At 34.0% G+C, this 15,114-nt stretch overlaps 1 protein-coding gene across 1 annotated transcript; it reads right to left on the reverse strand.

Annotated features, from left to right (window-relative positions):
* Window positions 1-3,038: 3,038 nt before the first annotated feature.
* On the reverse strand, window positions 3,039-14,120 carry LOC125073512 (suppressor of tumorigenicity 14 protein homolog). The gene is made up of 8 exons (XM_047684373.1): window positions 14,116-14,120; window positions 13,844-14,013; window positions 13,047-13,245; window positions 11,122-11,218; window positions 10,449-10,622; window positions 7,044-7,193; window positions 5,301-5,521; window positions 3,039-3,408 (listed from the first exon to the last, which is right to left on the reverse strand). Exons 1-8 carry the CDS (start codon window positions 14,118-14,120, stop codon window positions 3,039-3,041), a joined length of 1,386 nt encoding a protein of 461 aa, XP_047540329.1.
* Window positions 14,121-15,114: the final 994 nt, after the last annotated feature.

The raw sequence follows: 15,114 nt of genomic DNA on the forward strand, positions 1-15,114 counted from the left end.
TGAATATTTAAATCAAAATTGTGATACGGAAATTAGTAAAGTCTCACAACTGGGCAAAAGGTTCCTCTCGAGGAGAAAGCTAGGAGCTCATTCCTCCACACTAGACATACACACACGTGAAAGAAATTCTTTAGGTACATGTAGGTTTCATCACGACGTTAAACGAATTGAGTAATTAAAAACGTAAAAAATCATTATTCGTAGACTTGATATGAATCAGTAAATTTTAGTTCAGAGGCCGTTCCGATACAAAAAGATCACGGCTCACTCAAATCATATCATTGAGTTAACTTCTAAACTTCAGTTAAAATTCGAGTTAAATCAATTATATATCCTTTTAATCGTATCGCAAAAATCAAGTTACTGAACTGATAGTATTAATTTATATAACGCATATAAGTTTAATGACCTCGTTTTATCAGACGTGCATTTTTATCGTGCACTGATCTCTCCAGTTTTTCCTGAAAGTGCATTGATAATCTGATGTTATGAGTAATTTAAACATTATAATGAGGTTAGGATAATACGAGGCGTGTTTGCAAATAAATGTTTATTGTAAAATTGCGGTGTTGATTTTTTTTTTAAAGGCGACGAGAAAATATTGTTACTGACATTTTATTATGAGATTTAGTTTTCCTTACGATTGATGCTAATAAATAAATATTGATGGTATAATTTGCTTGTGTGCAGCCCGTAACTGTTTTACAGCTGGGCTTAGGCCTCCTTTCCTTTGAGGTGAAGATTTTGGAGCTTATTCCGCCAGACTGCTTCAATGCGAGTTGGTGGATACAAATGTTGCAGAATTACATTGAAATTCGATGTTTTCGTGAATTATAAACAAATTCAGTAATGCTTGCATGACTTTGAACTTGTAATCATCGGTTAAGATGCAAGCTATCTAAGCACTGGGCCATCTCAGCTGTTTGATTCGGTTCGGTTTAGATGTTACTTATCACTAACTCTACCACCGACCATCAGTATTATGCTAAGTTCCGGTTTGATGGTTCCTTCACGTCTATAGAAGTGTTAGGGTATCGCTTAGTGTCAATAAAATACAGTAATACTAGGACATCAGTTTGTCTTTCTTGGGTTACTAATACTAATGGATGACCACCACCTGATGGAAAGTGGTTACCACACAACAATACTAAGTATTGCTGTTTAGCGGTAGAATATGTAATGAGTGGGTGGTACCCACTGAGGCGAACAAAGCGCTACCACCATATTAATTGTTACGGGTACAAGGTGATAACATTGTTTAAAGTTAAAAAAAATTAATATGGTGTAATGTGGTTAATGTTAAGATTATTCAAAATTGTCTTAATTTAAAAATTAAGTAAATTCTACTACCGTCAAACAATCTTGATACTTGACCAATGAATTAAGATACTGGACTCATTTCAAATTTATTTATTAATAATAATCAAATTTATTTTTTACTGGATAATTCATCCTCGTTTTTTTTTGCGGTATATCGACTTATAAGAAGTTATGTAACTGAGTTATGAAATATTTAATTGAATTTATTCAATGGTACATAAAATGAGATTCAAGCTTTATATTTTACAACATTATCAAGTCAATAACAAAATATGACGGTGATAGGATCGGGATTGTGATTCAAATGGACAATCCTGCTAACATTCTTGCCACCATTTCAGGCGGTCGTATTTTGTATAGTAACTATTTTTAATTTTTATTTATATAAAAAGTCAAAAAAGATACAAATTAATATTAAAAAAAGAGTAATATACCGCCACCTAGCGGCAGTATTCTGAACCATTTGTTGTACTAGTTGCCAGTAGATGACACTATTCACTTAGTTATATTAAATTACGAATAATAATACTAAAAAGCCATATATAATTAGTTTTTGAAAGGAAATTATAAATATAATTCCTTCATTAAATAATGTTATATTAAAATAATATTTTAAAGTTCATTAAATTACTTCTAAGTATATTTCATAGATGGCGCTACTAACTATACAAGTATAAATAACCAAGAAGTAAAACAACTGGACGCTAGTTGTCGCTATTTAGTGTTTAATTGTCGACAATATTTTATATCGCTATTGCCAATACAAAAATACAGTTTAATAATTATTAAATTTTAATTCAATAAATTTACTAATTAATTTTAGTCTGTCAATTTGAATTTTGAAACACTAAAAGACTAATTCCTTTTATCACGAATCTAAATAGTAGGTACCGTAGTTGTGCTTGTAGTATCTTTATGTAGGTATAGCCTTTTCCAATGGAAGTAGGAAAAAAGATAAACAAACCTAAGATTTACGTATTTCATGCGATTTGCTAATAACTCAGCTATATTGTCCCCTACTAAAAATTTATGATTAATATATCTTTATTTACAATACAACACTATTACACTACTTATTACCATTTTAATTTTACTTCCAAAATTCCGATAACAGTTTCGTCGACGTTCAAAACGCAATTTTTTCGCAAATCCATAGTGAATATCATAGACTAATCGAGCTGTCAGCCGATAATATCTCATCAATTTGTTGTTTATTTATCTCTTTTCCTGTTATGGTTAGATTAGTATAGGTGTTTTATGTGTAACACACTGAAATAAATAAAAAAAACTATTTCGATTTTAGAGAACCTTATTTAAGACATTAGCACTATCAGTAATCTATACTAGAATAAATTTATAATATTATAAACATAAAAGTCTATCTGTCTATCTGTGTCTCAGTTATACTACACTGTCTTGACCAAACCATTGCACCGAACTTGAATTCTGAATCTGATCTTAAATCTCAATCTGAAATGGAATTTTGTATGAGAGATGCTTAAACCTCAAGGAAGTACATAGGTGTTAGATACGCATGACGATCATCCTTTAAAACGCGAGCGTGGGGCGACAACTACTAAGAAAATCGCTTGGAATATGTTCATCTATAATTTATTTATCTTTACACCTTCGATAAGGTTATTTATAAAAAAATACAATACTATTTAGGTATTCTTTATTTTTGGAGGAGAAATAATTATTATTATGTATTATTATTATTATATTTTCGTTAGATACGCAACTAGAGCTTCAACTTCTTCAATACTGTCTTTGGAAACCAGTCGTTCCTCACTGTTCCCGTTTAATATAATTTCCTGCATCGCCAATGTTCTCAGAAGTAATTCTGATTCGTTTTCATTTTCATCTTCCAAAATCGATTCGTTTATAAGATTTGACAAATTAATTTCATCCATATTTCTTTCATCCAGTACTTCCGGTTCATCCTGTATTCGCTGAAAGTTCCTTCGGACACTGAAACCGGCTTCGGCGAGTTTCTTTTTAGCCAGTTGAAGGAATGTTGGAGATTTCAGCGTTTCGCGGATCCAATTCTTTATCTTATTTTTCTTTTCTTCAACACGCGCCTTGAATCTACAAGAAGAAAATATTTTAAGAATATCGTAAAACCTTTTATTTGAATGCGCTGTGAGAAGAAAATACTGCGCGGATTATTATTTTTGAATATGGAATACAAATATAGATTATCGTATCTGTGTTGTTGAATGTTGAGGAGTTCCCTTAACTAGAGCCAACCCGGGGCGTAGAATCAGGTCATGCATTTCATTAAAAATATTGTTATCGAAACTGTCTTAACATTTCAGTTCTGTATGATAAGCGGGAGTGTTTTTAATGCAGTTTGCTAAAATAGACAAACACACGCTAACATTTCAAGTAAAGTAAATGTTTTAAATGTGTGCAAGCTCCTCTCGGCACCATCCACTAACCTCATACTCTACCACCAAATAGCAATACGTAGTGTTGTTATGTTCAAGTTAGAATGGTGAGACGATTGTAACTACAGAGACAAGGGATATGAGTCCTCAGTGTCCACTGTGCTGCATGGGCGACGTAAGGGATTCTTAATATCACTTCTAATTGGCCTGACCTATGAGCAGTGGTGATCAATTACCAGTTATTACTGAAGAAAAAAAAGATGATGAAGAGATGTAAAAAGTCGCAGGATCTATCCTGATCCCTTGGGCTATTGTCGTCCCCACTCCTAACAAGTGATAAGCTTAAAAGGGTAAATAGGAATAATAGGAATTCGTTAAATAATTTCGGGAATTGCTATTCTTTGAATAATAATAATAATGAAATGAAATTAATAATATGAAAATGAAACGGATTATTAAAAATATAATATGATAACGATCGAGAAGTTATTTAGGGTAGATATTCTTATAGATTGTGTAAATTTCACGATGTAGTCTCGAGCGTTATATTAATTTTGGTAGCGTCTGAAGTTACAAAGAAATAGTTCTTTAGCAAGTTATTTCATTAATATCAAATATTACGAACAATAACATCAGGCAACTCTGCCTTATATTATATACTTGAACGGCAAATGAACAAACTTTAATCTGTTATTAAAACATTCTTATTAGTAAAGACTGAACTTTAGAATTATGAAAATGAAAATTTTTTGTTTTTTTATTTTAAAAAAAGGAACAGGTCCTACGATTTCATATTTTATGTATAGTCGGGCCCAACTCTATTATATATAAACAATGGAACTCCTTAATAAATGTCGATAGATAAACCGGAATTACTGCTCTATTATTTATTTATTTTATAGTAGGACGAGCATATGGGCCACCTGATGGTAAGTGGTCGCCACCGCCCATAGAAAATAGCGCTTTAAGAAATATTAGCCATTCCTTGCATCGCCAATGCGTCACCAACCTTGGGAACTCAGATGTATAATAGAATATTTGATGAGTGGGTGGTAATCCAGACGGGCTTGCACAAAGTCCTACCATCAAGTGATTGATTATTACTATATACTATTGAAGGGATTTTTTTCGTAAAAATATTTTTTTTTGGATTTAACCAGAATCCAGGTCTGTTTGACGATTTAGTCATTTTATTCAGAAACGTAAAGGGAAACATAATCGATTATAAATATTTATCATCTGATTGATTTATTTTGCTATAAAAAAAAATAATTGACGATATCTCAAATTTTAATAATAGTAAAGTATCAGCTCGTGAATATACCGTGGGCTCTGCATACCATACGTATCTCCTTTCCAAAGAACGTTTCGAGATTATTCTATAACAATGCAGTTTGGTAAATACACGTAGCAAGATATCATAGGGCACGTAAAGGTTTCCTCACGACGTTTTTTTTTTAACGCCGTATGCGAGATAAGTACACTCAGTACTGCTAGCTTAGGTTTCGAAATCTCGATTTTAAGATTCACGAGCTCTAAACACTACGTCATCAACTTTAATTACACACATTGTAGCCATAAGAAACTAACTTTTTTAATTCTCTTTCTCTCTGTCTTGCTTTTTCAATCTTCGTCTTTAGCTCCGGGACGGTATACGCTTCGTTATCAGATATGGTCGCTTCCACCCATTCGGTGATCTCAGCGACGCGACTGTAGACACCAGGGGATCGAGGGTCACCGCATTTTTTACCACCAAATGAAACTATTCCAATAAGAACGCCGTCTCTCACTGCTGGACCACCGGAGTCATGCTAAAATAACAACATAAACAGTCCGTAAAATTCCCACTGCTGGGCTAAGGCCTTCTCTCCCTTCGAGGAGAAGGTTTTGGAGCATATTCCAGCACGATACTCCAATGTTGGATACACATGTAGCAGAATTTCGTTGTCAAAAAGTCAAAAGTCAAAAATCTTTATTCAATATAGAAGTGTTTACATTTGCTTATTGATAGTCAAACCTACCATCTACCATCGGTTGAAATTAGCACATGAAAATTTAGTGGGGCTTGCCTGGGTTTGAACCCGCAATAGTCGGTTACGATGCGTTCTAACCATTGAGCCATCACGGCTCTTGTTAAAATAAATTAAAACTAATATTATAGAATGGATTGACCAAAGACGCACTCAATAAGAATGTAACCAATAAAAGTGAGGCTCATGGATACAGACACCTATCCATTGGTAGGAAAATGGATGTGAGGTCTTTTAGATTAACATTGTGGCCACTATCAATATTGATTGCCTCGTTGGTAGTGACTAGATATAATGCCACTGATCCCAAGATCATGGGTTGACCCCATGTCGGCCCAATAAAAATGATTGGTTTTTTCTATCGAAAAATTCTTAGTAATAGCCCGAAGTCTGGAAGTTAGAAGGGTGTACATTCAACAAGTGTGAACTTTGTCCGGTCGGGTCAGATTTGCCGTCCGATCGGATTATGAGTATGAGTCAATAGAGAGTGCACCTGTATTTGCGCACACGAGTTGGCTGGTCTGCCTTGAGATTGCCCGCCGTGGCTATATATCGATCAGAATGACATCATTATTATTGGAGATACTTATGACGTTATAGCATTAGTAAATTTTGTTACTTTTTTAATAATATTAAATAAATATCTGGTGTGGTCCTTTTACTGGTTTTAGTTTTTGACCGATAACAATAAAAGTTTGCAAATAAATGTATTTTCTCATGGAAAAAGTTTTAATACAATATACTTTGTAACTTCGGCGTTTTACCGAACACCAGTGGTTTTCGAACTTTTCGAAGTGGGAAAACACTAAAGTTTTGTATAGCGTTACGCTGTACACTCACGGTGCATCGAAGCTCTAAAAGTGGTTTTCATTTTCCGTACTTAAGGATCGGATGAGAAATTCTTTTTACAATAATCCGATGTGGAAATCAAAAACATAATAAGAAAATACAGTATAAAAAAACTAAATTGTTATTCCCATTTATAGAGTTAATAATTATTTTTTTGGGCTGTGTATATATATGGTTTTGTTACAAATTTCCAGGAAGCAAACAAACTGCTTGTTGATAAATCATAGAAAAAAATGTTAGAAGTATTTTTGTGTCAAACGTACAGAACTGGTGAGTTCATATATGACATTTGGAATGAAAATCACTTCCTGGTTATTTCATTTTACTCTTAAATCTTAATCTATTCCAATTTAAAGTATCTATTCCAGTAAAGATAAGACATCATCTTTTTCGCACCAAGTTACTACGGTGTGTATCCTGATACCACTAATTGGGAACCTCTACCGTTACTCACGTTACATGCATCTTTTCCACCAGTCGCGTATCCTGCACACAGCATCCTCGGGGTGATGTAAAAGCGGTAAGCCTCCTGGCACTCCTGTAGCTTCATTATCGGTACCGGAACGAAGCGCAACCTTTCTGGTATATGACCGTAGCCGGTTTCCTGTAATGTCAGATGAAATTTTGCAACATTATACTATTGCGGAATCCACCCTTCCGCCTCAGATCACTCGAATACTTTCCAAGCTTCTCTTTAAAAAGGTAGGCCTTTGCCTATTAGTGGGACATTTAAAGCATTATGTTTACTCTGTACATCTGCTAAGAAAAGTATGACTATTCAAGTCTGTCAATTTTAATTGTTTGACCCAAAAAAAAAACTCTACTTCAAAGTGTTCTTTTATTTAATTATCTCGTTAGTCGAGTACCGTCATAGCATTAATTACGAAAAACTTTCTGTGACAATGGACTCATCCAAAACGAAAAGCGTCAAAATTGCTGTAAATAGAACCGTAATTAATTACATTTTAATTAAACAAATGAAATAAGACTTCACATTTAATTACTTTTCGAGTCTGTTTTAGCCAAACATCAGAAATGTAAGAATTAAGAGCTTTAAGTCTTGTTTGATACGATGTTCTAACACATGCAGGTTCCACCACGAGATTATCTTTAGCCACTGAAATTCAATATAATCACGAATTATAAAACCTAGTCGAGTTTTGTATTTGGCCAACAAGCTCGAGTTACTCTTCATTGTTTTAAAATGTTACCAATATCTAAATGTGTCAGATCAAAAAATGAAACAATGAACGTATAAATAAACTTTCAACATCCAGGTCAAACAATCACACTGAGAGTTTTGCTATCAACTCTCAAGCGATCCCGATGTACGAATATATAAGTAATGTTGGTTTTGCAGCTGCGTCCGCTCCCACGACGTACCACTATTGATCTTTGAAACTGAATGTTTGCAGTAATTAAAACGAACTAACAACTAATAAATTCTGTACAACAAACCCGTGAGTAGTCTGTTAGTTTGCCTACCACCAAGTGTTGCTGTTGCCATTTTTTCTGTAGACATTGTGAAGTGGCACACTTCAACGCAAACTTTATAAGCATCTGTTTATTTTCGTAGCTTCTGTACTTCGAAAGATTCTGCACCGAAAATGTTCTCTCCGGCTAATAAGATGATATATCTCAAAAACTATACAAACTCTACTTGGTGGTAGTGTTTGCGTTCGGTTAGGTACCACCTACTCAAATCAAATATTCATAACATCTTAGTTCCCAAGATTGATGGCGCATTGGTAATGTAAGGAATGGTTAATATTTCTTACAGCGCCATTTTCTATGGGTGGTGGTGACCACTTACCATCAGGTGGCCGTTTTGCCCTTCCGCCTATTAAAGCTAATTAACATACCATAAACCTGACTTTCAACTATAAATTTGAATAATGTATAATTTTCTCATCCATCGGATTATTAATTTTACGTGAATTATTAAAAATACTAAAAAATGAAAGCAACCTGTTTATAATATTAGTATTGTATGAAGCACGATAATAGTATTAAACTTCAATGTACCTGTGAGGCTGCCTAGGAAACCGGAAGCTATGTTAAAGACTCCACAACACAAAGCACTCTGAGGAGAATGCATTTTCAAACTAAATCGGCTTACATAGAATAAGCTCTCGTCAAAGGACGTTGTGTTTAAGATATTTCGTGACATCATTGAAGAAACTCGACTCCTTAAAGTAACAACTGTTAATACCCCAATGGAAGGCTTTTTCACCCTTTTTGAGTAGACATTTTGGAGCATCGCTGCACCAATATGGGTTGGTAGATGCACGTGGCAGATTCTCATCCGTTGTTCCCTCACGACGTTTTTCCTCACCGAATAACGCGAGATGACTTATAAACACAAATTAAACATTTTAGTTCAGAACTTCAAATTCAAACTCTTCGGGGTTATTGCGATTTATTTAATACAAAGCTATTTATTGATCTTTTGGATTTGATATTACTGAAGAAGGAAAAAAGTTTCTCATATATCTGACGTCATACTTATCCTTTATACATCGTTAAAATGAAGTTGTTCGATATTTAAGTTAAATAAATCGCTGTTTATATTATATTAATCGGTTTGGCAGTTATATATCTTGCTTTCAACATAGCGTTTAGAAAAAAAATTGCGACCTCAATTTTTTTTTTTTGATAACTTACATAAAAAAAACATAATAGTCACCCCCAATTTTCAGCATCTTAACACCTAATTAATTTATTTATTAACGCCTTTTAATCTTCCATTGGTTAAAAATATCTCGGGCAAAACGCTTGCAAAGTCGAAAAGGGAAACTGGTACAACTATTCTAAAAGCAATATTGTAATACTATTTTTAAACTATGCTTCTACGATAATCCCCACTCTGCGCCAACTCATCACATATTGTGAAATTTCTATACAAAGAAATGCAGTTGTTTTTCTTAAAGAAAGAAGCTGTTTTAATCTTTAAGGGGATGCATCTAAGAGATGAATTCCAGCTATTAGCCTTTTCAACACATTCCGTTGTAATAATTTATGATTCAAGCGAGTTCTTTGTGTTTTATGTAGACATTAGATATTATATTTATTACAGCATGTTTTTATGTAATTGGTAGACGACAAATGGACCATCCGATGTTAAGTGGTCACCACCGCCTGCAGATATTGGCCATACATCACCAATGAGCCACCAACCTTAAGAACTAAGATGTTATGTTCTTTATGCTTTGCTCACCTACCAGTCAAGCCGGAAGATAACAATACCACAAAAAAATTATGTTTGACTTAATCAGATGTTTTAAATATACCCAAACAAACTCTTTCGATTTTTAAAATAACCGTACAAATAAAAGCGCTTCAAATCAAGTTTGAATTTCGAATTCGAAGAGATTTCTCAAGTGCTTTTAAATTTTCAAGTGCTATCCTTCTGAATGTGTCGGAAACCGTAAGAAACTCGGCGAGTAGTATGTACTTCTTTAAAAGGAAAACGTTCAACCGCTACAAAGTTATGTCGATCTTCAGGCGACATAATAATCAGTATATTTGAAGAATTACACTTTATTATTAATAATAATCAAAGTAATGAAAAATTAACCGTCCCACTGCTGGGCTAATGTTTCCGGGTATTCACCATGCTGTTCAAATGCGGATTGGTTAATACGCATTATATATTTATGATATATAATGCGTATTAACCTTATTTAACAAACGATATTTTCCTTCACCGTCGAGCACGAGATACATTATAAATACAAATCAAGTGCTTGAAAATTTTGTGGTGCTGGTCCGGTTCGAATCTCCAATCCTCAATCAAAATGCTCATGTTTTAACCATTAAGCTATTTCAGCTTCACCAATAATCAAATCACGCTACTCACATGCGTGCTTCCCCATCCAGTAACGATCAGAATGTCATCAGGTTCGATCGCGAAATCCTTAGCTGGTAAGTTGAGGACGGCTATGTTTCGTCCAATAGGAAGAGGCCTGTCGAGCCGCAGCAACGAATAGTCGAAGTCTGCATTACCAGGCGAGTAGCCGATTGGAAAGAAAACCTATAATGATAAAAGATAACCTTTGGATTTGAACGAACAATTTGTCAAAAGTTTTAGGGCTAAAAAATGTGTAACTTTAATATACAAAATAAAATGCAAATTTACGACAGCTACAAATTTACCATAGCCAGCCAAAACGTGAAGAATATGTCCACCTGACCGATTTCAGCCACGGTGGATATTCTCAAGGCTGTTGGGTTGGGTTGGGTGTTAAATCGTTTTTATAAATCCGAAGAAAAAATTGATTTAAATTTGAAGTTGCATTTTTGACTTACTTTGAAGAAAGCTAAAAAACGTGAAAACTCAAAAATGGTTTCGTTTGACATATCCCCATATGTTAAAATTATCGCAAACAATCATCCTTATTACCGCCTAACGGAAATTACCAATAACCCTCTATGATGCGACTATATACATATTTTGTAGCCGTACATCGTTTAGGGAACTTTATAATCTTTCTAGGGCTTCAGCGTTTATATTATAATGTAAATAAGAGTACCTTATTCACTCTAGCTTGATATCCGCCGCGGTTGTGGAACGAGCTCCCTGCCCTCACGATAAATGGAACAAGTTTCCGCTTATCACCATCATGAGCCCTAAAGCAAATATATTTTCTTATTTATTCACTTTAGAGCCGAGATGGCCCAGTGGTTAGAACGCGTGCATCTTAACCGATGATTTCGGGTTCAAAACCAGGCAGGCACCACTGAAATTTCATGTGCTTAATTTGTGTTTATAATTCATCTCGTGCTCGACGGTGAAGGAAAACATCGTGAGGAAACCTGCATGTGTCTAATTTCAACGAAATTTAGCCACATGTGTATTCCGCCAACCCGCATTGGAGCAGCGTGGTGGAATATGCTCCAAACCTTCTCCTCAAAGGGAGAGGAGGCCTTTATCCCAGCAGTGGGACATATACGGGCTGCTAATGTTAATAATAATGCTAATTTATTCACTTTAGACCATCCGAGATGACCTAGTTTTTTTGAACCAGTGAACCTTAACCGAAAACTATAAATCCAAACCCGCGTCAAAACTACTTAATTGTCATATTCATCATTTATGTGGAGTTTTTTTATTGAAATACGCTGATTGGCAAACGGGTCACGTGATGTAGATATTGTGACCCTTGTGCCTTTACACTGACCCTTCAATCCTGAACACAATACCACTCAGTATGGATGAATAAAAATTGAGGGGTTGGTACCTCTATCTAACCAGAAAAGGCATAACTGTGTATTTAAAATCTATGCAGTGAGAATGTGTGTGTGAGTAGAAATTAAATGTACATGAAACAAAAGAAAAATTAAATGAGATAATTAAAGTTAATATAACCTATATGATGCAAATGTGAACCATTTTTGAGTTTTTATAAATCAGAAGAATTAGATTTAAATTGAAACTTTTTTTTTACTTATTTTGAAAAAAGCTAAAAAACGTGATAACCTAAAAATGGTTCACTTTTGCATAATGCATATGTGGGTTAAATTTATCGTAAATAGTCACCCCTATTACCTCTTAACGGGAATACGTCGAATTACCAATAATAGCGCTGTATATATTTTTTAAAGTAAAATTTAAAATAATATCATGCTGATGTGTTAAATATTCTTTAAAATGAATTTTACTATGAAATATACTCAATTCATATGAAAATGTAAAGGTTTGGCATGCGTCCAATATTTACCAAAATAATATTAATTTAACCAAAACTATACCGCAGTTATTGTTACGAGCGAATAATGTTGTCAGTAAACGAGACAGTGAGCTTGTGGAATAGTTTCATTTTAGATTTTAATTATATAAAAATAATAAACACAATACGTATACACAATACGATTACTTTTTTATCATTTAGTTTATAAGATTTTTCCTAATATTTTTCGGCGATAAAACAATTTTTTTTTAGTGACCAACAGAGTCAGTAACCAGGAGATCAGAACGGAGAGAAAGTGAGTACGACTGTTCTAAATCAAATATATAATATGTTGAAAATGATGAGTGTATATTTTTATTTGTAATCTAGTACCTTTATCTCTGGTAGGTCTAGGTATGTACCATCCCTCATCATATTTTCTACCACCAAGCATCAATAATTAGTCCAGTTGCGTTCCAGTTTGAAGGGAGAGTTAGCCAGTGTAAATACAGTTAACAGACATAACATGTTTCTTGCAGATTTTGGTGGCGCTTTGCTGATGGAATGGAATACTTATAATTTCTTATGGAACCGATGTCTATGGGAATTTAGACAGACGTGACAAGTTATCATCATAAAGCCCATTTGCTCTTCCACAAAATCAAGTTATAAAAAAAACAACATAACTATATAATAAATCTAAGAGAGATCTATAATATAGTTTAGTATACCATTATAAGCTATTTCCTTTGCACTTAAGCGATCTACTATTTTTTTATTGGTCTTACGATTCAAAACAATGCCCAGCAGTCAATATCCACTGTTCGTCAATAATGGAACCCCCACACCAATGCTTCCCAGTTCTGGATATAGCGACGTTGTACGGATACAGGTTGATGCAAGTTTCCATACCGCCTATTATTCGACGAACTGCATAGCTTCGAAATGCCCAAGCGAGTTGACGATCCTTTTTCGAATCTGGGAAAACTAGTGCACGTGTAAAGAGGTTTTAATTAAATCAAAATATGGCAAGTACGATAGATCAATCAAAATCGACTATTATTCGTTTGAAATGAGTTTTAATGTGTTGAATCATAAACGTATTGTGATCATGTGATTCGTGATGAAGGAAAATATCTTGAGTGAGCCACATAAATGTCAGGTAACATGTAGCATGTGTTTGAGCAACATAGTGAAATTTGGTGTACGTGCCTTACCTTGAAGGTGAGATGAGGGCTTTGCTCAATACTGGGACGTTACTTCCTATCAGTTCAACTAATGAAATAATAAAAGCCCACAAGAATAATATCGTCTTTTGTGAAATTAATACTCAAAAGTGGAAAGCTAAAGAAATAATATTTGATAGTTTGCAAAAATTCCAACACCAGGAAGGATCAGGAATACTAGGAATAGATGCAACATGTAGCTAGTATTTATAATTATTTTATAAAGTAATTTTTATATTGTTTAATGTTGATATTTTTGCACCGAGAAACTATCAATTAATATTTATTTAAAATCGATGCTAATAGTAAACAAAATTCAAGTGATTTAAGGAAAATAAAATAAACATATTTAAATATACCTGGATAAACTTTTCCATCGCTTTCAATACGATATCTCTTAGAACTATTGTCATTGACAAATCTATATTTTTCCTCTAATAAACTAACTAATTCTTTATCACTAACACTATCATCAACCATATCATCAGTTTGTTCATCACCATTAAAATCAGCTGCTAATTCTTGATCACTTTTAAAATTATCGTAAACTAGATCCTTTACGTTTAACGTCACAACTAATTTGTTTATTATTAGTAAAAGTTTGATCGTCTCTTTTATCAAACTTACGTACTTCATTTTTAATACTTTTTTCTAATCATTGTTTTATTGAAACTGTTAAACCAAACAGGATGACAGTGTGCGTAAATATAAATACATATTGCGGTATATTTGTCTCTGTGTATTTGTAAATTTTTAATTTAAATTCCAGTAAAACCAGTAAGGTTATATGGGAGAGCACATTAGATAATTCTTCTTGAAACAGTAAAATACATTAGTAGATGAGAATATTAGACAACTTCTGTTACCTTTACTAATATAAACGCGAAATTAATCCTGACTGTCTGTCTGCCGTAAAAGCGAATGTTGGTATGAAGCAAGCTTTGAGCTCCTAAGATGCATGCGATAACTAGATTTATAAAAAATAAATTCAACCTTAGTGACATAAAGTAAAACCTTTAAACCTAATTTCCCAAAAGTAATATTTCTTTTTTTTATGTTATAGGGACAAACAAGCAGGAGGCTCATTTGGTAGGGTGGGGGGGTTCACCAGGGGGCTAGCAGGTGCGTTGCCAGCCTTTAAGGAATGAAAATGCTCTATCTTGAAGGTTCCCACGTCGTATCGGTTCGGCAGAGCCACCAGCGAAAGCTGGTTCCACAGAGTGGTTGTGCGAGGCAGAAAATGTCTTAAAAATCACATTAATTATATTTTGGCACTTGATTTTTTTTTCTATTCCAAAAACAAAAAAAAATCATCATTCAAATATGACCTTAAACAGAGTTTTGACTGGTTATGTTACAGAATTATATTGAAAAGTAAAGTTATCGGCTCAGAAAGAAAATTATACTGAGAAGAACTGACGTTAACGTTAAACAATCAAATGGTGATTGCCGAGATGGCCCAGTGGTTAGAACGCGTGCATCTTAACCGATGATTTTAGGTTCAAACCCAGGCAAGCACCACTGAATTTTCATGTGCCGAAGGAAAACATCGCGAGGAAACCTGCATGTGTCGTATTTTAACGAAATTCTGCCACATGAGTATTCCAACAACTCGCATTAGAGCAGCGTG

The sequence above is a fragment of the Vanessa atalanta genome, chromosome 24, assembly GCF_905147765.1.
Source record: "Vanessa atalanta chromosome 24, ilVanAtal1.2, whole genome shotgun sequence".
NCBI classification, from domain to species: domain Eukaryota; kingdom Metazoa; phylum Arthropoda; class Insecta; order Lepidoptera; family Nymphalidae; genus Vanessa; species Vanessa atalanta.

What these genes read in the sequence shown, in the direction of transcription:
- LOC125073512 (XM_047684373.1), bottom strand. An exon ending in ATCAAGCTAGAGTGAATAAG is followed by an intron (nt 10,623 to 11,121) that starts GTACTCTTATTT and finishes TTATCATTATAG; the next exon opens with GTTTTCTTTCCAATCGGCTA. An exon ending in GTGGAAAAGATGCATGTAAC is followed by an intron (nt 5,522 to 7,043) that starts GTGAGTAACGGT and finishes TTGTTATTTTAG; the next exon opens with CATGACTCCGGTGGTCCAGC.